Genomic DNA, 24,136 nt, shown 5'->3' on the forward strand with positions numbered 1-24,136 from the left:
CATGGTGAGATTTAGTTGAGATAAATGTAAATGTTGAAATGTCAAATGATTCAGTGAAAACCACCATAGCCTTATGATACTGTAAGAAGCAGAGGACAGTTGTTTAATGCTTGAAATCAGTGGGAATACTGTGTATCTTTGTGTGACATCTGCTTGTCACATCACTGTGTTTAGCTTTGGCCCAGAAATTGTCATTAAGTTAGAACATGAACCATGGACTTTTAAGGATGTCCATAAGTAGGTTTATTAAATGCATTCTTCCTTTCTTGCTTCATTTTTTTTTCTTTTAGTATACCTCATGCCATCTCCTCAACCACTTGCTGTGTCTCAAGTGCATTTTTCTTTTAAAATGTTATTGATGGCCGATTCCCACACATGGTGGCTAGCAAAGATCTGGTGATAGCATGAAGTGACAATGAAGCAAATCACTGAAAACACAGAGAGGGATTCGTATAATTCCAGTCATATGTAATCTAATTATTTCAAGTCTGGAAAGCTCTCAAGCACACGTATTTGCCATTCAATCCCTGCTAAAAATATCAAAGATCTCATAGCCAAGTAGGACAGTTCCATTTCTCAGGGTCTCTGGAGAATTCAGAATGAGTAAGAGTCAGGGAAAGTACGTAAAAATATATGGAAGAAAAATCCTGTGACTGGAAAATATAGATACATTTTCTTTGAGATATACTTTATCTTTTTTGTCAGTAATACATGGCTGAAGTTTGAGGAGTGAGATTAAATTAACAGCAGTGGTAATAAAATCAACAGTAGTTCTGCAAAAAAAAAAAATTATAAATCACAAAGATGTTCAGTAATTTCTGGGTCAGATCTAAAGAAAAGCTTTCAAGGTCTCTTTTGGGTCATTATAAAGAAAATGTGAAATAAGTATGATTCTAAAATGAATACTTGGAATCAAAAGATACTTAATGTAATCTTAAATACTTGAGGTTGAGATGAATCACAGTTAATATTTCAATTATATAAATAAATAGTCCCTACTTTAGTAATAGAATTGAAAAATACTTTGAAAAACCTTGTTTTTCTTTTTTAGTATCTCACATAATAAAACGTTTGCTATTTTCTTGCCCTTCTGAATCTCTTCTTTTATTCCCCCCTCCTTTTTCTGGAATGCCAAATACATGTGTTAAAATATTAATGGTTTTTAAATAGAAAATGTGAAGCACCAACCACTTGTCTTAGAAGATTCCAGAATACCCAAATGCCCAAGAACAGGTTCGAACAGAACTGTCATCACGGGAATCCTCATGGCTCAAAGGCAATGTTAGATGCCCCCAGATCAATGAGTTCTGTGATCCCCAGGGTGTACCCAACACAGGAGATTGTATGGAACTTACTTTGACTCACACAAATCTCAGAAGATCTTGTTCAACTTACAAAACAATTTTAGTAATATCCTAAATTCAAATGATTACGGAATTACTCATATGGTCTGCATATCTGAGATCCCTGTAACCTTTAGGTGAGCTCAGCTCTCTGGAGAATCGAGCTAGGTTTACTCATTCTGTTTTCGTAGCTGGAGTCTTTTTAGCCAATATGAAGCCCTGGGAACAATGGTTATTTCTGATTCTCTATTATAGTTGCAAAGCCCATTTAAAAATACAACCCATGCTGCATGTGTATATGTGACTATTAGCTATGCAGAAAATATCCTTGGCTTAAAATGTGTCACATTGTTAGCATCTGATATTACGTATAGAAAATATAATACGTGTTTGTCAGCATGGACGAGCCCTGGCTTCCTTGTACAGAGAGGTAAAGCAGGTGCCACGCAGCCATGACATGTTGAGATACATCATATTGTGGAACTTAGAGCTGGAATTGCTGGGTGCAAATTCCAGCCCTTCCACGGACTGCTTCTGTGACGTCAACCATGTCACGTAAACCCCGCTGAGCCTGCGTTCCCTTGTTTGAAAATGGGGCTATTACCTCCTATTTCAGGGGCCGATTGTGACATTTTTTTAAATTAATTATTCACACTCTAGCTCATTCCACAAAGGGTTTGAAATGACATATATGTTTGAAGATAAAATGTGTTTTATCTTAGTGCTTTGTAGATTATACGAATGTAAACTGCGATTCTGGGAACACAAGGGTTTCTGGTGAGGTCTGTCCCTTAGAAGGAAGGGCTTTGAAACAGTTGTCCAGACTTCCTTGTAATAATTTCAAATGAAACAAGTATTTATCCATCGATATTTGTTGACATAGACTGGTCGTAGGTACCGATTTAAAATAAACCCATAAGAAGACGACCCAAGACCTTTTGATTGAAGACCACTTACAACTAATTAAAAATATCACATTCGCACATACCTGATGCCTATTATTTGAAAAGACTACGTAGGGTGACAGAAAACTTCTCGGGATTAAGTCACTCTTTTCAATACCTTTGTATTTTGTTCACCATCACACACATTCACAAATACTTGAGAAGGAGTAGACCTCATAGGTGTGAATCGTTTTGATTCTGCTTAGAGACAATGGTTTTGTTGCCCTTGGAATTAATGGCAGCCTTGAGGTCACAGAGAGGCTGTGAAATATCAGTGACCTCGCAGTCCCTTTAGTTCATTTTATTAACAGGTGCCATTGGCTTTAATCTTGGGTCTACCCCTGCATCCAACGCCTTTGGAAAGAGGCTGTGGCCTAATAGCTTTTATGGGCGAACCCAGCAGCTCTTAAGCTTTGACGTTTGAAACCCAGGAGTTAACCACAGGTGCCAAGCCCTCTGAACAGGTCCACCGCATTTCTCCTCAACAGACTGCGGCTCGTCTGGAGGCAGCCACCAGCCCCTCTCCACCGTCCCTCTGTCCGAGTGAGACAGAACCCAGGACGGAAGAGAGCGGCTGATTTGTCACAACCTCTCCAATTCCTGGGGCTTATTTTACCTAGAGAGGAATTACCCGGTGTGTTAGGAATTGCAGCAAGGTTAGACCGTCTCTCTTCTCTTAGATCGTAAGCTCCTTTGATTTTTCGGCCTCTAATACCTACCGAGTCTACTTACTGATAGTAAAATTGTTCATCTAGTTCAGTTGATCTGATAAGCATGCTTCCTTTTCCTTCTTTTCTATAAACGTTGTCTAGGGAAATTAATGAAGTTAGCCTCTGTTGTCTTGTAAATTAAAAGAAAAAGGATATCTACTTCCTAAACAGCAAGCCCATGTATTACGGTTCATGTTATGTGAAAAGCTGGAAAAATATGGAATAAGGATTTTCCCCTCCTTCCTAGTAGATGAAACTGCATTTGCAGTGATTGCACGAGAAACACAGCCTTGGTAAGCGCTCACCAATAAACATATTCCACAATTGTGATTTCTCTGGAAAGTGATCGTGTTTGAGGACCTGCTCCCAGGAGACTGAGTCCACAGCGGTATTTCCGGTGCTCTGGCTTCAAGGTAGGCGGGCTCTGAGCTGGCTCTGCCTTCCCACCCAGCAGCTGTGCATCCTGGCACAGTCATGTACATTCTCGAAGACTTCATTTCCTCATCCACAAGATGGTGATGATGATTCCAACCTACAGGGCTTTGCAAGGATAAAATGAGGCAAACATGTAAAGTGCTTAATAAAATGTTGGGCACATAGCGGACACAACATAAAGGGCAGCAGCTGCTGGTGGTGTTTTTTGTTATGGACAAGCTGAGAAAAAAAGAAAAAGGAACCTGGAAGGTTAGATTTTTTTTTTATCCTCACCCGAGGACATTTTTCCATTTTTTGTACAGATAGAGTGGGAGTGGGAAGGAGAGAGAGAAAGAGAGAGAGAGGGAAACATCGATGAGAGAGGGAAACATTGATGTGAAAGGGACACATCGAGTGGTTGCCACCCGCACGACCAACCAGGGCCGGGGACAAACTGCAACCGAGGTACGTGCCCTTAGCGGGAACCGAACCCCGGTCTCTCCAGACTGCAGGCCGACGCTCTAACCGGCCAGGGCAGATTTTTTTTTAAGGACTGTTTCTGCTAAGATTAATTTAGAAAACTTGGCTCAGAAGGACCATAATCTCCAGGTGGGAAACAGGGGGAGGGGAGGCTGGTATTCGGGGTCCCATGCTGGGAGCCCCTCCCGTGTTTGAGACTTACTTCTCTCTGGTGTTTTACAGCATCACGGGATGAGACAGGACTACCCATCCTGGGCAGGGCAGGTTACTTCACCGCACTTAACCATAAGTCACCCCACTGTCTACTACCAGAACCTGTCCGTTTCTTGATCATGTCTTCATTTCGTTTCTTCATACTGCTCTTGCAAGGAATAGAGTCTCTCTCTCTCCCTCTCCCTCTCTCTCTGTTTCTCTCCTCCGTGGGAGGAACAGGACACCCCACGAGGGGACATTATAAAGCTGGAAGGATTCCGTTTACAGGAACCCAGCGAGTAAGTGCAAAGTGCCACCAGCCTCCATGTTCTCTTCACCCCCTGCGTCTCCCTATCACCTCGCTGTCAAAGAAACAGAAGTCACCTGTAGTTTGCCTTGCGCCATTCACTCTTTCGTATTGCACAGGCCCGGTGATTTCCTTTGCTTAAATTAGCATTTATCAATCCCACCTGGCGGTGCACGCCAGGTGTTCAGAGAAAATTCCCAGGCGCCTCTCCGCCCGGGGAAGGGAATGCCTGCTCCTTTGCCGTCAGGATGCCAGGATCTAGAGGTCAAGGCGTTTCTCCATCACGGCTCCGACTTTGGGGAGCAGGGTTTAGGGGCTGCAAGCAGCATACTGACTGGCCAGGTTCGCCTGCCCCCCACCGTGCAGCTCAGCAAGGCAGCTGGGACCTAGTGAGCTGAAACCCCCTGCCCGCGAGGGAGGCAGGCTGGGCCTTCCCCTTCCTTCCTGACCCTGTGTTTTCATCTCCGAAGAAACTATGTCTATTGAGGTCTTCATTAGCGGCACCAGGAGGGCTAAGGCCCCTAGAGGGCTGATAAGCTCTATGGCTAAAGGAAACCCACCCCCAAACCATCAGTCTTTGTGCAGGAGCTGAAGTGTACGTTGCTTGAGCTGGGAAGAGCCATGTGCACCGGGTAGGTGGGACCCAGTGACGGGGCGGGTCGCTCCCCGGGTCAGTGAAGACACAGCGTGCTGTGCGCGGGGCAGTTCTCGTGGGCTGCGCGGCGTGGCGCCTCTGAGTTCGTGGGATGGTCTGCGCTGTGGCTTCGACGGGCGCTCGTGGTCTCCAGCGTCCCCGCGCCCGCGGCAGGGCAGTCACGGTGGCGAGCCCTCTGCGCTCCTTGCTCATCCACAGAGCTATCATTCCCACCTCTTGGAGAGGTGGCGATCTCCTGCTCACACTTTAGACGTATTTTGGAAGTAGTACCTGCTGGGAAGGGAAGCCACTGCCGGGGAACACCCCTGATGTGCAAGACCTTTCGGGGTACTAGTCTCAGAAAGGTGTCAAGGCAGCGAATTAGTAGGAGAAAGGCAGAGAGGGCAGCGGTTCTCCAGGTGTGCTCCCCTGCCAGCAGCATCGGCATCACCCGGGAACTTGTTAGAAATGCCCAGCCTGCCCGCCAGTGTGGCTCAGTGGACTGGGCGTCGTCTCGTGGACTGAGAGGTCCTGGTTTGATCCTGGTCAGGGCACATGCCCGGGTTGTGGGCTCGATCCCAGTGGGGGGTGTGCAGGAGGCAGCTGATCGATGTTTTTCTCATATACATGTTTCTCTCTCTCTCTTACAAAAGAAAAGAAAAGAAAGAAATGCAAAGCCTACTGAATCAGAAACTCTAAGCTGAGCTCAGCTTCTTGTTTTATTTATATATTTTTTTCTTTTCTTTTTTTATCCTCACCCGAGGACATTTTTTCTGGTTCAGATAGAGTGGGAGGGAAAGAGAGGAAGAGAGAGAGAGAGAAAAACATCGATGTGAAAGGAACACATCGAGTGGCTGCCACCCGTACGACCAACCAGGGCCGGGGACAAACTGCAACCGAGGTACATGCCCTTAGCGGGAACCGAACCCGGGTCTCTCTGGACCGCAGGCCAACGCTCTAACCGCTGAGCAAAGCCAGCCAGGGCTCAGCTTCTTGTTTTAAGAAGCCTTCCAGGGGATGCATGCCCAAGCCTGAGAAACGGCGCTGTAGCCTTCACGGAGTTCAGGGATGGGGTAGACCCGTGTGTCCCCAGGGTGAGCAGGAGACACGACAACCCAAGTATCTGCAGCATCTGCCCCATGGACTTGATTATGTTACAAAGGAACTGTTTATGCATACCCAGCAGAGACTATAATGATCATACGTAGCATCTAATTTTTGTTTGAATTTGCCTATTTTTTTTTGGTTTCAGAAAATGACTAACAAAAGATGGCTAATAAGCAATTCCGTTGTGCATTTCAGAAACATCCCCCTCGCCATAGGCATATCCATGGCCATTGTCACCATCGGCTACGTGCTAACCAACGTGGCCTACTTTACGACCATAAGTGCCGAAGAGCTTCTGCTTTCCAGCGCGGTGGCCGTGGTAAGTCCAAGCTGGGGAGACGCCAACTTGAATTTAGGTTAATGAGTTGATGCAATTTCATAGTAGTTCCTTCCAACAGAGAGGGTTTTGAAATTCAGTAATCTTTTCTTGACCTGAATGATAATGAGTTTAAAAAAAATGTAGAACACACCTTAGCATATTCTACTTAACTGATACAGCTAAAATCCTATATGATTTCTCTGTAGTGTTAATTTCATGTAAAACATTTCCTCATGTACATGCTTGAGAACACATTTCCACATATACACACTGAATAGAAGGTGTTATTCTTCCAACATGCCTTTAAGGACAGGTGTGCAGTTACTGAATTTAAAATGATGCATTTCTTTGGTATGCAAATTGCAATTTATTCTATACTCGTTCCTGTTTATAAACTTATCAAGTGCTAACTTTTCAAATATTTTTCCCAAAGCACCACTTAAGAATTTCCAAGTTGACCATGTATATTGGTTTTGTTTTGTTGTTTTTTTGGCAAAGCCTTTTGAATACTAGTCATGGGATATTATTAATTTTGGGGGATGCTGAATTCAAAGTTAAACAGATATCATTGTTATAGTGCTTCTCAGAATATTAACGATGCGAATGTGCATTTTAACTCTCTAAGAAATGGACACTCATAATTTTACACTTTCCAAAATTCATTAGACTTGAGAACTATCTTCGCTCCCAAAAGTCAGGTTATGGGACTGTTGTTCTGTGACACGTACTTTAATTTTGTATCAAAACTTAGGTAGTAAGAGAGCCTTCCTTCAAGACCTCATAACAGTGAAGGGGGGAAAATAACTTCCCATCATTAGCTGTCAGTTTCTTTAAAAATAGTCACTGTTACCTCATATCAGCAACATCCACAGGGAACAGATGATCTTATTTCATGTGAACCTATGTACGAGTTCACATAAAAAAAATAAAATAAAAAAAAAGACTTCAGCCACTGCTGTAAGTTCTAGCAGACACCCCAATGCACAGAGCTCACTGATGCTCACTGATGTTGGGTCAGCCGTCTCAACTCTCTAGACAAAGGGCAGCACTTCTTCTGTGAGCGTAATGGGTCCGTTAATAACCCAGCACCGGCTGCACCAAGGACGAGTGAAGAACCCCACATGTTTTTTTTTTTTTTTGAAAATGCCTTTATGCCATGTCATGAAAGGAAATTTCAGCAGTTTTGTTTATCTGCTCTATTTTCTGTGGCTTGACTCCTTTGGACTTGCCTCTGTAGTCCAGCCTTGCTGTAGGAAACCACAGGAGACACTGCCAGTCCGTGGAGAGGGGGGACCGATTCGAGAGCCAGAGATTCAGCCGATGTGACCATTCTGGGCAAAAGATTTTCAGAACATCTAATAGATAGGATGTTAGTGATTAAGTCATCAATTCTTTTGGCCACACTTTTATGTCACAGTGGTGGGGTCGGTATATGAAACATGTACCTGTGATACTTAGTACACGATTGTGCTTCACCATCAAAACGTGGCGTTCTAGGCCACAGAGAAGGCTCTGTGCAAAGGGATTTCCCTCTCGGAGCCAGGGAGTCTCCTGCAGGCGCTTTCTCCATTGACCAGAACGATAGATTTGGGCCATAGTTGATAAAGATTCGGTAAATGGATCATTGCCTTTTGAAAGTAGAGAACAGGTGCTCGGTTAGACCTTTGCCCATGTTTTTGCAGCAAGCGATGCCGTGGTACCTAATTTTGATTATTGTCTACAGAGTTAGTCTGACCTTAACCAGAGAGAAGGATGATAAAACATTCTCGTATCGCCAGGCTAATAGGAAGTCATAGAGCGAGTCTGGCATAAATTGTTTCATTTTATTCCACTTTCTGGCACAGCCTTGATTTGCGCTGTTCTGTCTTTCGCTAGACCTTTGCTGAGAGGCTGCTGGGAAATTTCTCATTAGCCGTTCCCATCTTTGTTGCCCTCACCTGCTTTGGCTCCATGAATGGTGGTGTATTTGCTGTCTCCAGGTGAGTGAGTTCAAGCATTTTCAGAAATGTATTTCTGTTTTTGAGATTGGATGCGATAAGGATAACTTTACAAAGAAATAGCGCCTCCAAATCTGTTGTTTTTAAAGGGACATGCAGCATCGAAGTCTTTGTCCAAGTATCACCAGCATGTCTTATTCTGCCCACTAGAGGGCACTGCTCCTCTATTCATAGCCGAGTCTGAAGCCGGGCAAGGGGCGTTTTTTTATAGTCTGTCTACAGAGGCAAACAACCGCATTTTATTTCTGGTGATAAAATCTGTTGTTTCTCTAAAGGTGACAAGAAAATAAGCAAAGTAAGAGACACCAGAAACCACCACCTCACCCTATCTGTATCCCTATTGCTTTCTTTGATGCAAAAGTCCTTTTTGTTTTCATGTGAGATTAAAACCCAATCAGATAAATATATCTGTTAGGTGTGTTGTCATCTTTAAAAACGAACTAGCCAGTTGTTTGTTAGAAAAACGAGTTTATTCAGGAGTAAGAGAGGAATTGCAATTCAGAACTTGCAAACTATGGCAACACGGAATCTGGAGGACCAAGGAGTGGGGCAGCATTTCCAGAGGAAGGGGAGGTGGCTGGGAGGGGGTGGGTGAGAGGCTGCTGGAGGGAGTTCAGGTTGCTGAGGTTCTCTCACCAGCTGGGTTATTGCTGGGCAAGGAGAAAGGTCTATTCTCCAGCTGGGGTAGTGAAGAGAGCTTCTTCCCGTTGAGCTCCCCCGTCTATTTTAAGTGAGGTTTCCTTTATCTGTGTTCAGTGTGTGTGTGTGTCGGGTTGGAGAGGATAGACTGCACCCATACAGTACTGAGAACCCAGAACTAAATTCATCATCAGCTGTTTACATGTAGGGAGAGCTATGCCGAATGAGATGTTGCTATTGTTTCTCCTCAAAGAATATACGACGTTCGCAGGTATTATAACATTCGAAGTCAGATCTTTCATGATGTTCTCTACTTTATCTGGAAAGTGAAATCTAAGTAATCACCTAAGAAATGTCAGACCGTTTGGTGACAAAGATGCAAGTTTTTCTTAGCTCTCTGGGATTTGTCCTTCTGCAGTGATCAATGGTGTAGTCAACTCCTCCCTGGTTTTCTCCCATCAGGTTATTCTACGTGGCGTCTCGAGAGGGTCACCTTCCGGAGATCCTCTCCATGATTCATGTCCGCAAGCACACTCCTCTGCCAGCTGTTGTTGTTTTGGTAATGCATATTAACAAGTAGCTAGATAGCACCTCGAGTAACAGGTTAGCAAAGAGGATTTCCCACCAGACTTCAGAGAGTGCTCTACTTTCTCATTCATTGCAAAATTGGTTCTGGGAATATCTTGGCGGAGTTTGGGTGGCAGGATGTTTCCCAGGGCTTCCCCTGCCTCAGGATTTCTGACGCCTGTTTGATGCTATGGGGCCATAACCACATCGCTTTTTTATTTTACCTTTGTGGAACTTTGTGAGTTCTAAGGGAAATGATTCCCTGGCTCCTGTCATTGACAGAACCTCGCAGAAAAGGATGCAAAGTACGTTCCAACTCTAATTACAGAGACAGAAGCAAAAAACTGTAGTCCACCAGATGTCTCATCATAGGCCCCTTATTATGAAATGCACACAAAATTATAAAAAAAAAAAAAGAAGACATTTGAGCCCTGACCAGTGTGGTTCATAGGTTTGATTCCAAGTCAAGGGCAAGTACCTGGGTTGCAGGTTCAATTCCCAGCCCTGGTCAGGCAGGTGCAGGAAGCAACCAATCAATGTATCTCTCACACTGATATTTCTTTCTCTGTCCCTCTCTCTCCCTTCCACTCTCTCTACAAATCAATGGAAACAATATCCTTGGGTGCGGGTTAAAAATAAAGTGAGACATTGGAGCAAGCACCAGGACTTCGGTTTGAGTCGTAGAGTTCCTTGGGCAGAGAAGGCGTCTGTAAGGCGTGGGCACAGAAGACCGCACGGTGTGACAGTCCTCCGGTACCCACTGGCGGTGTGACAGTCACTTTCACCTACCATTTCGTAACATATTTCTCCAACGGCCTCTGTTGCAGGAGCACTGTAGAATTCACGGAACATTTCTTTTTCATGCATCTAATTTGTTTCAGAATGTTTCCCTGAAATTTCTTTATAAAGTACACAGTGTTCTTTGTGGGGAATCTGGAAGGTGGCGGTCACGTGTGGGCACAGCCTGCATTCCGTGGGGAGGGCTGGGTTCCCCCTCTGCTGGCGGCCCTGCTGTCCTTGGCAGGCTGAGCCGCGTGCGCTGACCCCGTGTGCGGTCCGGAGGGTCACCGTGGCCTGCGCCCAGCGAGGGTGGGGCAGGAGAGGTCAGCATCGTCATTCGGGGGACCACAGAGGCACCGGGAAGTGGCTGCTTCACGTGTACATCACCAAGACTCCTCAGGCCCCGCTGGCAGAGGTTTCTGCAAACTTTTCAATAGGATACACTTAAAAAAGTTTTTTTTTGGTTAATCTTCACCTGAGGGTATTTTTTCCATTGATTTTTAGAGATAGTGGAAGGGAGGGTCGGGGAGAGAGAGGGAGAGAGAAAGAGGGAGACGGACAGAAACATCAATGTGAGAGAGACACATCGACTCCCGCACTTGCCCCGACTGGGGCTGGGGATTGAGCCTGCAACCCAGGTACGTGCCCTTGACTGGGAATCAAACCCGCAACCCTGCGGTGCGCAGGCCAATGCTCTAACCACTGAGCACACCAACCAGGACTAGGGTACACTTGATTTTTATTACTAGTTCTTTATCATCTCAGTCTTTGGGTGTGTACATTTGGAGTCACTGTGTGTGCCTTTGAAAACACAATCTCTTCTGTCCAATGTTAAAGCAACTAAAAATCAAACATCCATGGAAACATCCTTCTGAGTGACTGGTAGTGACGATGGCCCTCTCATTCTGTTGCTGGTGGGTAAAGGCATTTTAAGAGCAGAATATAGAAAGGAGGTTAGGTTTTCATCATAATGGTAGTTGATCAGTATAAATAATCATTTGGAAAAGATAGTAATGATGTCTGGTGATGCTGTTGTTGGTTGTCACCTGTGTTCCCTTTAACTCACCCAGCATGGTTTTTGTCCCCTCCCCCAGTACCCTCTGACCGTGGTGATGCTGTTCTCCGGGGACCTCTACAGTCTCCTGAATTTCCTCAGTTTTGCAAGGTGGCTTTTCATTGGGCTAGCGGTTGCTGGGCTGATTTATCTTCGATACAAACGCCCAGATATGCATCGTCCTTTCAAGGTAACCTCAGCAGTCTTGATGGGTTTACATAAATCTTTCTCCTAATCCCTGGTCCTCCCGTGGTCATAGTTAGATGGTGGGGAGCTTCGGCAGGGGCACCATCCTCTGCCATAAGGTGTTTAACTCTTGCAGGTAGTTCCTTCGGATTGGATTGATTTCAGTTTGGAAAACAGTTCACCACATTTTTTTATGTGATGTACTGAACTCTCTATGTCATACTTTTGAAAAAAGGGGATATTAATAGAGGATGTTTGTTATGCTGACTTTTCATGATATGTCCAACAAGCTGATAAATTCAAAGTATGGGATACTTTGATCTATCTTTTTATTTTATTTTATTTTATTTTTTTATCCTCACCCGAGGACATTTTTCCATTTTTGTTCAGATAGAGTGGGAGGGGGAGAGAGAGAGAAACATTGATGTGAAAGGGACACATCGAGTGGCCACTTCCTGCACAACCCCAACTGGGGCCAGGGACAAACTGCAGCCGAGGCACATGCCCTTAGTGGGAACCGAATCCCGGTCTCTCTGGACCGCTGAGCCAAACTGGCCAGGGCTGATCTATCTTTCTTAAAAAATATGTTTTTATTGATTTTTTAGAGAAAGAGGAAGGGAGAGAGAGAAACATCGGCTGCCTCCTGCACACCCTCTACTGGGGATTTGGCCCACGACCTGGGCATGTGCCCTGACTGGGAATCGAACCAGGAACTCTCAGTCCATGGGACGATGCTCAATCCACTATGCTACAGCGGCCAGGCACTTGGATCTGTCTGTATGCTGAACATTGTGGACAGCCAGCCTGAGAAAGCAGATCCGTATGGAATTGTGTCACTCGTTAAAACTCTAGAAAGGACACTGTTTTATAAAACAGGCATTTTCAGTATTTTTAAAGGTTATAACTTATTACATTGCTCCTTTTCTACATGATACACTCTAGAAGGAATAAAATGTAAAAGATAAAGGGAGAGCAAAGATGTATGAACTTATCATTTAATAGAAAGCACAATCACCATAACTAAGCATCACCTTTTGGGAGGGTTGAAGAAGATGCTTCTCGTCTCCTCCAGTCTTGAACATTCATAGATTGATTAGACCTCACTATTCATTTTCTTTGAAGAAATAACAGATCGGGGTGTCAGTGCGGTTGACAGAATTTGTTTCTAATTATATTCTTGGCCTAATCTGGGCAACGTCTTCATTAGCGAGTGAGTAGGCGTTGGCCTGTTTTGTTCCTGTCCTTTCCGATTGCGAATCCTCAACAGAAAATCCATGCGCCTCGAAAGGATGTCACATGTACCCAGCGGCCAGAGTCTTGGCTCCACAATGACAGTGCATTCTAAGCACAATTATCCAAGAGCCTGTCTTTTATTATCAAAACCAGAAATTATAGTGGTGCTCAACCGTTAAAATAGTTCAAACAACTTCTCTAATGAAACACACTTATTTATCCTGAGCTTTCATTCTATCTAAATATATATATTTAAAATTAAGGGATTATGTTTAATATAGTCTCTGGGCCCCTTGAGAGAGATTTTGCTGCGCAGGTGAGGTAGGATGGTGCCTGTCCCCGGCCATGTGACCACAGTATCACCGATGTCACGACTGGCCTCATCGGGAACCACCGCCGCTCGCGCTGTGTCGAGTGATGTCTGCTCTGTGTTCCAGGTGCCGCTGTTCATCCCAGCTTTGTTTTCCTTCACGTGCTTCTTCATGGTTGCTCTCTCCCTTTACTCCGACCCGTTTAGCTCGGGCATTGGCTTCGGCATCACGCTCACCGGGGTCCCAGCGTACTATCTCTTCATTATATGGGACAAGAAGCCCAAGTGGTTTAGAAGACTGTCAGGTAAGCCACTGAAGTCGTTTCAGAACCTTTTTAGGGACCATGTTGTAGAAAACTCAGCTAAGTATCTACGCATAGGGTGCACAGCTTCAAGTTCAAAACTACAAGTGGGACAACGGTGATTCAAATAGACCCGGAGAAGGACACGTGGGTGGCGTCCAGGGCGCAGCTGCTGCCTCCTGGGTTGGGGGGCTTCCTCCCTTCTCAGGGGCGCAGCTTTCTCAGGGAGGCTTTTATCGCGGTTCTGAAGGTGGCCTTGTTGCTCTTCTGAGGCCTTTACTAACCTAATTCTTTTATTCAACGGGGTTGAATGCCGTTTGGGGATTCTGTATCATAACAGGCTCCTTGATGGGTGATACGAGACCTGGTGGGGAGTGAGACACCTGCAAGGTCTTAAATATCACGACCAGGCACCACCCTGTTTCATAGGCAGGGTAAGTCCCCCAGGGTCGTCAGACAGACGAGCAAGAACAAGGAAGAGCAGGATAACAGCTCTCGTGTGCTGTGTGATCTGTGGATCAGTACACATGTGACTTTATTTAATCTTTAGGAACCTCCTATATTTTCCTCTTATATAGACGTTGAGTGATAACATGGGAGAATTTACACCACTCACTCCAAGCCACGTAGATATGAGGGTGAAGAGCTAGACTCCAAACTCAGGCCGTGTCGTATCTTAGAAAAACCACCCTGGAGACAGGCTAGATCAGAGGGAGAGGAGGCTGAAGACAGAGAGGGGAGGAGGCTGGTTACCGCAGTAATCCTGGCGAGGACCAGGGAGGGTCCGAGCACAGGCAGTCAGCGGGTCCAAGGGAAGGGGAAGATGTTGGGGAGGAAGCACCCACAGAGCGTGGTGGCAGGTGAGCTGGGGGAGGAGAGGAGAGGAGATCAGTAGGAGGAGGGTGCGTAGGAGGAGCCTCTGTTGAAAGCCCAGCCCTCTGTCCGGGCTCTGCTGCATGAGCCCTTTGCCTCAGGTCACCCCCTCCTTCCATCCCGCACCAGGTCCCGTGGGAGGTGGGATTCCTCAACCATCAGCCAGGACTGGAATCCCCAGCTGCCGGCCTTCAAAGTCCCTGGTTTTTCTAGATTGGGGACCTGGGGACAAGGGGGTGGGGTCAGAAGCATGGCCAGACAAGCAGATAGGTTCTTGCCCGGCGAGTTTAGAAAACAACTTTTGTTGTCCTTCGTTTCAACGTACTTACTTTACCATAATTATTTTGTAAAAGTTCAGCAAACAGTACAGCGAGAGTTCAGGTCCAACTGTTGGTAAATAAAGCCACTGCTACTAAAAATAAAAGGAAACGATTTAGTGTACCTGTTGACTCTAGTGTGCTACACGAGCTCATTGAGAAGCCAGTCCTCTGAAGTCTGTTGCTACTGTTGCTCTATATTAGTTTTAATTGGTATTTGGTATCCTTAGACCTTATCTATGCTACTTTTACTGAAATCTGTTTTCTCGCTGGCGATGCTGTTCCCCGAAGTGTTACTATGTGAGCTGGGTTCTCGAAGGCTGGCACTTAGCACACTGCCCAGCAGGTCTTTCAGCTCCATTTCTAGTTTCCCACAGAATATTTTCAGTTCTGTTTTCTCAGATGTAGGCAATACGATCCCGAGCAAAAGGAAGAAGTCTTGTTAAACAGTACTTACCATTAGGGTTGCTCTCCCCGTTCCAGTTGCTCAGGACAGACGGACGCTGACCCTGCGAGCTGTGTCTCGGGGCCCGGCCAGAGCCGGTTCCCACCCGTGAGCACCGTGGAAACCACGCGAAGGCAGGACGGGAGCGCGGCCCGGAGTGGGACGCCCCGCGGGGAAGAGGGACGGGGGAGCAGGTGCCTGGTTTGCTCCCACTCAGGAGCCTTTGCCCTTCGTGTCCGCGGCCCGCCGAGGGCGGCTCCCTTCCCTTTGCTGACGCAGCCGGGCTGCAGCGCTTCTGGGTCCGTGGTGCCTGACCCGTGTCCCTGCTGCTGCTTCCTCTGAGGGTTCCCTGCTCCTGCAATTTACGGTTCGGGGTTATTTTCCGTCTCTAACGGTGTTTTGATCACTTCCACGGACTCCAGGTTTAGTGTCAGCCGTTCGTGGAAGCAGCACGATGTCGTGGCCCCGCGATGGTTGTTGGGGTCTCAGAAATGCCGCCGAGCCTCACGCGGGGTCTGTCCTGCCTTCCCCGCCCCGTCCCCCGCCCCCCCCCCCGGCCCCGCCCGCACCTGCACCTTTGCAGCCGCCTCGGAACGGAAAGCCACAAGCTTCCCTCGGTTCTGTTTGATTTTCCTCTTAGGCAGCATTCTGGTGATAAAATAAAATAAAAATTCATAGTATTTCTTGCTGCAGTAGCAAGTATTTTCCTAGCCTTTGGCCAAAACCAAACACTCAGACAGGAAACAGAGGGCAGGGACCAGGAGTCGCCCCTCCCCCGCCGCCCCCTTGTCTTTGGAGACAAACTCTGGGTGAACTGAGGCCGGAGAGCCCAGGCCGGGGCGGTTTGTTCAGTGATTTCACATCCAGCTGTGCGGCTGGGGAACATCCTTTAGCCTCTGCACTGTCACGTATTTTTACCCTGAGACCCAGGAGCCTGTGGAATGATGGCTGATCACACACATCTCACTTAGGGGCGCCCCTACTGCACACGTGGGCCACCGACCGCTCAGAGACGCGCGGCGCTCCGTGCAGGCAGCCGGGGTGTCCGGAGGATGGGAAAGTGCCCGAGGACTGACGGATGTCTGTGGCCACAGGATGCCAGTGTTGAACCACGTTGTCTGGAGCAGCCTAGGGCGAAGGCCAACGGCCTCTGGAGGGACCAGTGAGAGACACAGAGGGCTTTGTCCTGCGTCTGTGCCAGCAGGCTCCATTCTCCTGGCTGTGCAGTACTCATTTATTTATAGAAACACGACCTTCTCACGAGGAAAACAGGGCAGACACCCACTGACACGCTGGGACGCCTGGTGACACCCAGACCTGCAAACCCCGGCGGGCTCCCAGCAGCCCTTTACTTGACCGCCTGGGTTTCTGAGCCGGACCCGCATGGCAGACAGTAGTGGGGTCACTGGCAGCTGGTCCCTCTTGCTCAGGGCGAGACATGGAGGACAGCTGTGTGTAAACAAAGTCTTTGGTTATAAAGACTCATACTGGGCAGCCCGGCAGAATGGCTGTATCCATTGTGATGGTGACGAGGCCGTTCCGAGTCCTAAAAGCATCCACACTTATAGCGTGTCGCAGGGACTTCCTTTCTGCTACTCACCGCTGACCGCAGTGGACAGCCCCTCGCGAAGACTCCAGGGCCGCGCGTGACATTAGTGCTACATTTCTTAGAGTCCCCACCGTCCAGACTGTAAGGATAAGAGGAGACCATCCACATGAAAAGGTTTTGAGGTCTTTTTTAACGTACTTTTTTTCTTTATTGATTTTAGAGAGAGGAAAGGGAGGGAGAAAGATGGAAACATTGATGAGAGAGAAACATCGATTGGCCGCCTCCTGCATGCCCCCCACTGGGGATCGGGCCCACAACCTGGGCGTGTGCTCTGACTGGGAATCAACCGCAACCTCTTGGTGCATGGGTCGACGCTCAACCACTGAGCCACACTGGCTGGATGAGGCTTTTTTTTTTTTTTTAAGTACATACTATTATTCTCACTCTGACTTCTGGGGAAGATGGTTCTCATGCTAGTATCTGATGACTTCTGGCTGTAGTTCCTCTGCTTGTACCAGGTGTGGTTGGTCAGTCAGATTCTGCAAGGTCAGTCGTGGTAACTGGTTTCAGGAACATCTACTGCAGATGAAAGGTAAAACTGAAACTACGACAATTGCTCTTTGGTCTTGTAGCTTGTGCTTACTGAAAACACAAAATGCACCACACTCACTGGCTCAACTTTGTCTGTCTGTCTGTCTATCTATCTATCATCTATCTATCTATATATCTATCATCTATTTATGTTTTATTATTGTTAATCCTCTCCTGGGGATATTTTTACCATTTATCTTCAGACAGAGTAAGAGGGGGAGGGGTGGGGAGAGAGAGAGAGAGAGAGAGAGAGAGAGAGGCATTGATGTGAGAGAGACACTTTGATTGGTTGCCACCCGCATGACCCCAACGGGGACCGAACTGCAACCAAGGTATGTGTCCCGGGACGCTTTGGTCCATAGGCGGACGCTCCAGCCACTGAGCAAAACTGGCCAGGACTGGTTCAACTTTATTTAAAGGAATAGTAGCATGGGGTCGATTATCTGCAAAGCCAAAGGACTTACATGAGCATGGATATAGTTGAATTTCACATGCCTGTGCTTTGCTGGGACAACAGGAAGCTTCCCAGAGGCTTACTTGGGTCTGTCGAGCACCCATCTGACCCCGTGGCTATAGAAAACCTAGAATAAAAGCTGGTGTAACTCCAACAGCTACTCAGAGCCAAAACCAGCCACTCCCCCCAAACCTCCATCATGATGAAGATCATCTGAATCTTGAGATTCCAAGAGAGAGCCTAAGAGAGCCCCAGGAGACGGGACTGGTTGAACGTGGACAAAGAGAAAGAGCTGGGTGTGCGGAACCAGAACAGAGAGGCTTTGGCCTCAGCTGTGCTGTTGGATGGAGGCTCCAGACTGAACACTCAGGGAGGAGAACGTCCCACTAGGAGAGCAGCAGGGTCTCCACGCGGCTCTCCCTTCGCAGTGTTGTGACCTGGGTAAGCAAGTTGTCTAAGAAAACAAAGGACTCATGGTCCCAGAATAGAGAAAGACACTTTGGAAGAGGCTTCTGTTTTAGACATGGAGGAGCAAATGCTGAATAAGAGAGGCACGTATTAAGAAAAAGATAGAACAAAGGAAAATTTCAGTAGATAAATGCATGCACACACATACACATGCACACATATACACTCGCACACACATGTGCACACATATACATGTGTGCACACACATACACACGTGCGCACACACATACACATGCGCACACATGCACACACACATGGCAGTTGGGGAGATAGTTCAGGGAGCTACAGCAGACTTCTCTGAGGAGGAAGGAAGGATTGGGGAGGATGTGGGTTCAGCCTCACTGGTCTCATTTGACCCCAGCAGATGCTACGGCCACTTGGTTCACCTTCTCAGATGCCTCTCGCTCCTTCTGTGCCTACAAATCCACTTCTTTCCACTACTGATTGACACTTTTCTAGTTTGTTTTCTAGGATAATTTTACCATTTCCCTTTGCTGTAAGCATCAATGTTTATTGCTCCAGGCTGTTCCCTTGTGCCTCATGTACATCTCAATGTAGAATGAGCTGCGACAAAATAGAATTTATTTAGGAAACGTTTACCTGGAGTTTGCCATTTGCCAGAACTGCGCTGGGCCCCGTATAATTGATGGATAGTGTAAAACTTTGTGTGCTGAGGAGAACAGCATTGGGGAAAACAACTGTTATAAAGCACAGGACGAAAAATGTAACCTTTTAGTGGTATTAACTATTGCTCGGAAGGAAGTATTACAGGTGACAAGTCATAAAAGAGGAAAAAGGCTGTATGTCTGGACGAGAGGTGATCTGGGTCTGGAACCATCACGAAGCTGGAGGCTCCAGGGCCAGAAAAGTTGGAAGAGGGTCTGTAGGGATTGATGACAAAGATGAGAGGTGAATAAGAACTGATGTCCCAGGAAACCAGAGTCACAGAGGTCTAGGACTGCCGAGATAAATGACCTTAGAAATGATCTAGCCCAGTGGTTCTTACATTTTAGTCTCTATCAGAATCACAGATTTCTGGGCCTTCAGCGCCTGATTCAGTAGGTCTATGGTAGGGTGTGGAAAGATGCCTTTCTAGTGTCTCAGCTGGTCTGCAGAATAGCCTTTGAGAACCACTGACCTAGTCCAAGTCCCTCATTTTTCTTTTTTAATGAATTTATTTTTATTGAGATGCAATTGACATATAACATTGTATAAGTTTAAAGTGTACAATACTTTGGTTTGATACATTTATATATTGCAATATGATTACTACAATAGCGTTAGCTAACACCTTTATTATTTCACATATTTATCATTTCCTTTTTGTGTTGAGAACAGAAGATTTAGTTTCTGATCAACTTTTATAAAATGGTATGTTGACTATCATCACTATGTTGTACATAACATATCCAAAACATATTTACTAGTTGTAAATTTGCACCCTCAAACAATATCTCCCCAATTCCCTCACCCCCAGCATCTGGTCATCGCCATTCTACTCTATTTTTACAAGTTCAGTTTGTTTAGTTTCCACATATAAGTTATTTTATACAGTAGTTATCTTTCTCTGCCTGACTAATCTCACTTAGCACAATGTTTTTAAGGTGCACTCATGTTGTTGCATGAGTTTTCTTCTCTCTCATGGTTAAGTAATATTCCTCTGTGTGTGTGTGTGTGTGTGTGTGTGTGTATTGCATCTTCTTTTTTTTTCCTCACCCAAGGACATTTTTTCCATTTTTTGTTCAGATAGAGTGGGAGGGGGAGAGAGAGAGAGAAACATCAACATGAAAGGGACACATCGAGTGGTTGCCACCCACACAACCCAACCAGGGCCGGGGACAAACTGCAACCGAGGTACATGCCCTTAGCGGGAACCAAACCCAGGTCTCTCCGGACCGCAGGCGGACGCTCTAACCGCTGAGCCAAACCTGCCAGAGCGCTTTGCCCAATTTTTAACTTGGATTATTTTCTTTCTCGGCTATTGAGTTTTCTGCGTTCTTCAAATATTTGGGGAATTTGCTTTGCTCAGATTTTCTCTCATTCTGTAAGTTGTCTTTTCAACTTATTGTTTCCTTTGCTGGCAGAAGCTCTTTAGTTTAATGTGGTCACCGATTGTTTTGTTGTCGTTGTCTGTGCTTTGGTGACTTGACCATTGCCTAACTAAGGAAAAGGAGTTTTCCCTTATGTTTGCTTCTAGAGGTTTTGTGGTTTCAGGTCTTACATTTAAATCTTTGAACTGTCTGTTTCAAGCTAATTTTTATGAGTGACGTAAGGTAGGGGTCCGATTTCCTTTCTTTGCTTGTGGATATCCAGTTTTCTGTCCTTTCCCTAGTGTGTGTTCTTGTTCCCCTTGTCAAAAGTAAGTTCATTGTCTCTATGGGGGGTTGTGTATCAGTTTTCTATTTTGTTCTACTAATTGATGTGCCTATTTTTATGCCAGCACCATACCATTTTGATTACTATAGCTTTGTAATAGAGCTTGAAATTAGTTCTTATGATGCCTCCAGCTTTGTTCTCTCTCAGCATAGCTTTGGTTATTTGAGATATTTTGTGGTTCCAAACACATTTTATGACAGTTTTTCTATTTATGCTAGAAATGCCATTGGAATTTTGATTGGGATTGCACTAAATCATAGATCATGTTGGGTTGTATGGACATTTTCACATTATTAATCCTTCCAGTCCTGGAGCATGAGATATCTTTCTATTTCTTTGTGTCTTCTTTAATCTCTTTCATCAGTGTCTTATAATTTCACCTCTTTGGTTAAATTTATTCCTAAGTACTTTATTGTTTTCAATGCCACTGTAAATGGGATCACTTACTTAATTTCTCTTTTAGATAATTTGTTGTTAGTATTCAGACATGCCATTGATTCCTGTATGTTGATTTTATATCCTGCAACTTTACTAAATTCATTCATTAGTTCTAACGATTTTTTAGTGTCTTCTTTAGGGTTTTCTATATATAGAAGATGTCAGCAGTGAACAGAGATGATTTTTCTTCTTCCTTTCTGATATGGATGCTGTTTCTTTCTTTTCCTGCCTAATTGCTCTGGCCATGACTTCCAGTACTACTGATGAGCCACCCTTCCATTTCTAAGATAAATCCCACTTGATGGTGGTGAATGAACCTTTACCGTGTTGTTGAATCTGGTTAGCTAATATTTTGCTGAGAATTTTTTCATCCATATTCATCAAGGTTATTGGTTGTAATTTTTCTTTCTTATAGTGTCTTTGTCTAACTTTGGTACCAGGGCAGTGTTGACTTTATAAAATGAGTTTGGGAGAGTTTCCACCTCTTCAAATTCTTTGAACAGTTTGAGAAGCATTGGTGTTTATTTTTCATGTTTGGTAGAACTCACCAGTGAAACCATCTGTTCCTGGGCTTTTCCGTGTTGGGAGGTTTGGATGGGTCTGAGCCTTGAACTGCCTGGGGAATGGGGTTCAGGGTAGTGGCAGTGCCCCTGGCAATGGTGGGTCAGAGCCAGGACCTAGGACCCCGGGGGCAGGGCCTGGGGCAGCTAGAGCCATCTCAGCAATGACAGTTCAGAGTCTTGACCAGGGATGGGGGAGGGGAGGGCTAGGCGGCAGCAGCACAGCCCTAATAGTGGCAGCCAGAGTGTGACTTGGGACCCTGGGGGCGGGGCTCAGAGCAGGAGGAGGCTGCCTCCGTGATGGTGGGAAGAAGCCTAACCTGGGGCCGAGCTGGGCACAGCAGCGGCAGCTCAGGTCTCAGGTATGGTCCGGCGCCGTGGTACCCAACCCCCGAGAGTGGGGCACAGCAACCAGCAGGGGTCCTGAGGACCCGTCTCACCTCAGCCACAGCTGCAGCACCTGGGAGCAGATGCAGAGGTGAGGCCCCACCGGGCTGCTCCATCAGGGTCAGCATGTTGAGGACTGTGGGAGCCCTCTCTAACAAAAGCCGCACACAGGCACGAGGGGAGGCTTACAGTGGTCCGGGCTCTTCCTCTCCGCCAGCTCCCTCAGGTCTCTGACTTGGGGGGGGGGGGGGCCGTGATGCAGGCAAAAATGCTTTCTGAACTGTGTGCCCATGCTTGACTTTTGAGCTCTGAAATCAGGGTTTTGCTGCTGCTTCTTTATTGTCTAGAGCTTTTCCTGAGCTATTTTCTTCAGTTTGCAGCTATTTATTTTTCTTGTTTTTTTAAGGCGGTGATGAGCCTTGGGATCTCCTAGCCCTTTACCTTGCTGACATCACTACCACGTCCCTCATTCCTACCGAGGAGGCAAATGAGGTCCTGGGAGATAGATGCTTTGCTCAATAATACCCTGCACGTTTGAGACTGGGAATTTTGTTCTGATTCTACTCTTGATTTTGCTGAGGACTTGATTGTAATCTCATAGGTGCACAAAGAGCAAAGCAATTTTAAACTGAATATGAAATGTGTTTTTGAACATTTATTTACATCTTGATCCTATTGTCTCAAAATATTTCCAGCCTCCTGATTCATAAATGAATTCCTTATTTTAACATAAAATTTTAGCGTATTCTTCTGAGAAGCCATTATGGGAAGTTACAGAAGTGACGCAAATTAATTGAGCATGATAGGATTCTAATGAAGTAAATAACTCCTGGAAGTGCTGTATGAAATAGTGGTTGTGTGTTTTCAGTATTAAACCCAAGATAATTCATGTTTTGCTGTGTTTTTTTTTTTTTTTTGTATGCATTTCTGATTTTTGTGCATTAACTTTTCTTCATTATTTCTTTGTAGGCAGAATAACCAGAACATTACAAATAATACTGGAAGTTGTACCAGAAGAAGATTGTCATAAATTTTGAATTAATGCATTTGAAATCTTGGCAATCTGTCCTTGGCCTTGTTTCTGCCCAAAGGGCTGAAATAAAATATGGACATTCACTTCATTTCATGAAAAGCCGGAGGATTGCAGCTTTGGTGACGGAATAAAGGAATCAGTTATTTTTATTCATATCTTTTAGTGTATTCAAACTGGTTTCTAAGAAATTTAGTTCTGACTGCATGTTATAGAAAGCTGATAGGCAACGATACCATGAGTTCATGTGATTCTCGAGTCCCTGACACCTTCCTGTTGACGAGAAGGGAAGAGACTGCGGGATGGACAATTACTTCGGTGGTCTTTCTCTGTAACGTATCTTATCACGGCTAAGAACCTTCAAATTGAAAACTGAGCTATTTTCTGTATATATGGGTTTTGTAAAAACATTTTTTTACATATTGCAGATGACCATACTGTGAAAAGTGTGTTCTAGTCTTCTAGAGAAAGAAAAGAAAGGCGTATGTCATCATTATGGACAGAGGAAAGAAATTTGCTTTGCATTGGCTTTGTGTTGCTTTCCTGTAGATACCAACTTAGACGTCACCCATCTTCTAAGGGACGGTACTCAGAGCATTTTGAACAAAGGACAGAGGGGATATGCTTGACTTTAATCAGTACGTTAAAGAAGAGCTTCTAGGAGCTCTTGTTTATGAGACAAATCCAGGAATTATGTTTATGTAAAAATCATTGAGAACTTAATGTTAGGATTTTGTTTTCCACTCATCATCAGGAAGCTTCATGGTTATGTGACATTTTGTTTTCAGGGCAGCCCATTTGATCAGAAAAGGATGTAACACATTTCTCTTTTTTAAAAACATACTTTTTTTTTTTTTTTTTTTTTAGAGAGAGATAGGAAAGGAGAGGGAGAGAGATAGAAACATCAATGAGAGAGAAACATTAACATTGATTGGCTGCCTCCTGCATGCCCCCTGCTGGGGATTGCGCCAGGAACCTGGGCATGTGCCCTGACCGGGAATCTAACTGGCGATCCCTTGGTGCATAGATCGATGCTCAACCACTGAGCCACACCGGCCAGACATAACACCTTTCTTATAGTAAAGCAATAGTCAGTTTGGTATTAAATCCTTCTAAGCATAATCACCTGT

At 45.5% G+C, this 24,136-nt stretch overlaps 1 protein-coding gene across 1 annotated transcript in view; it reads left to right on the forward strand.

Annotated features, from left to right (window-relative positions):
- Positions 1–23,811, forward strand: part of SLC7A11 (solute carrier family 7 member 11) — a 75,695-nt gene extending 51,884 nt beyond the window's left edge. The window contains exons 7-12 of the mRNA XM_036241319.1: positions 6,327–6,450; positions 8,326–8,429; positions 9,549–9,645; positions 11,528–11,677; positions 13,344–13,521; positions 22,946–23,811. Coding sequence (XP_036097212.1) covers positions 6,327–6,450; positions 8,326–8,429; positions 9,549–9,645; positions 11,528–11,677; positions 13,344–13,521; positions 22,946–23,013 — 721 coding nt within the window. The 3' untranslated portion in view covers positions 23,014–23,811. The remainder of the gene's footprint in view (positions 1–6,326; positions 6,451–8,325; positions 8,430–9,548; positions 9,646–11,527; positions 11,678–13,343; positions 13,522–22,945) is intronic.
- The last annotated feature ends 325 nt before the right edge of the window (positions 23,812–24,136 follow it).

The sequence above is a fragment of the Molossus molossus genome, unplaced genomic scaffold (assembly GCF_014108415.1).
Source record: "Molossus molossus isolate mMolMol1 unplaced genomic scaffold, mMolMol1.p scaffold_m16_p_4, whole genome shotgun sequence".
Taxonomy (NCBI): domain Eukaryota; kingdom Metazoa; phylum Chordata; class Mammalia; order Chiroptera; family Molossidae; genus Molossus; species Molossus molossus.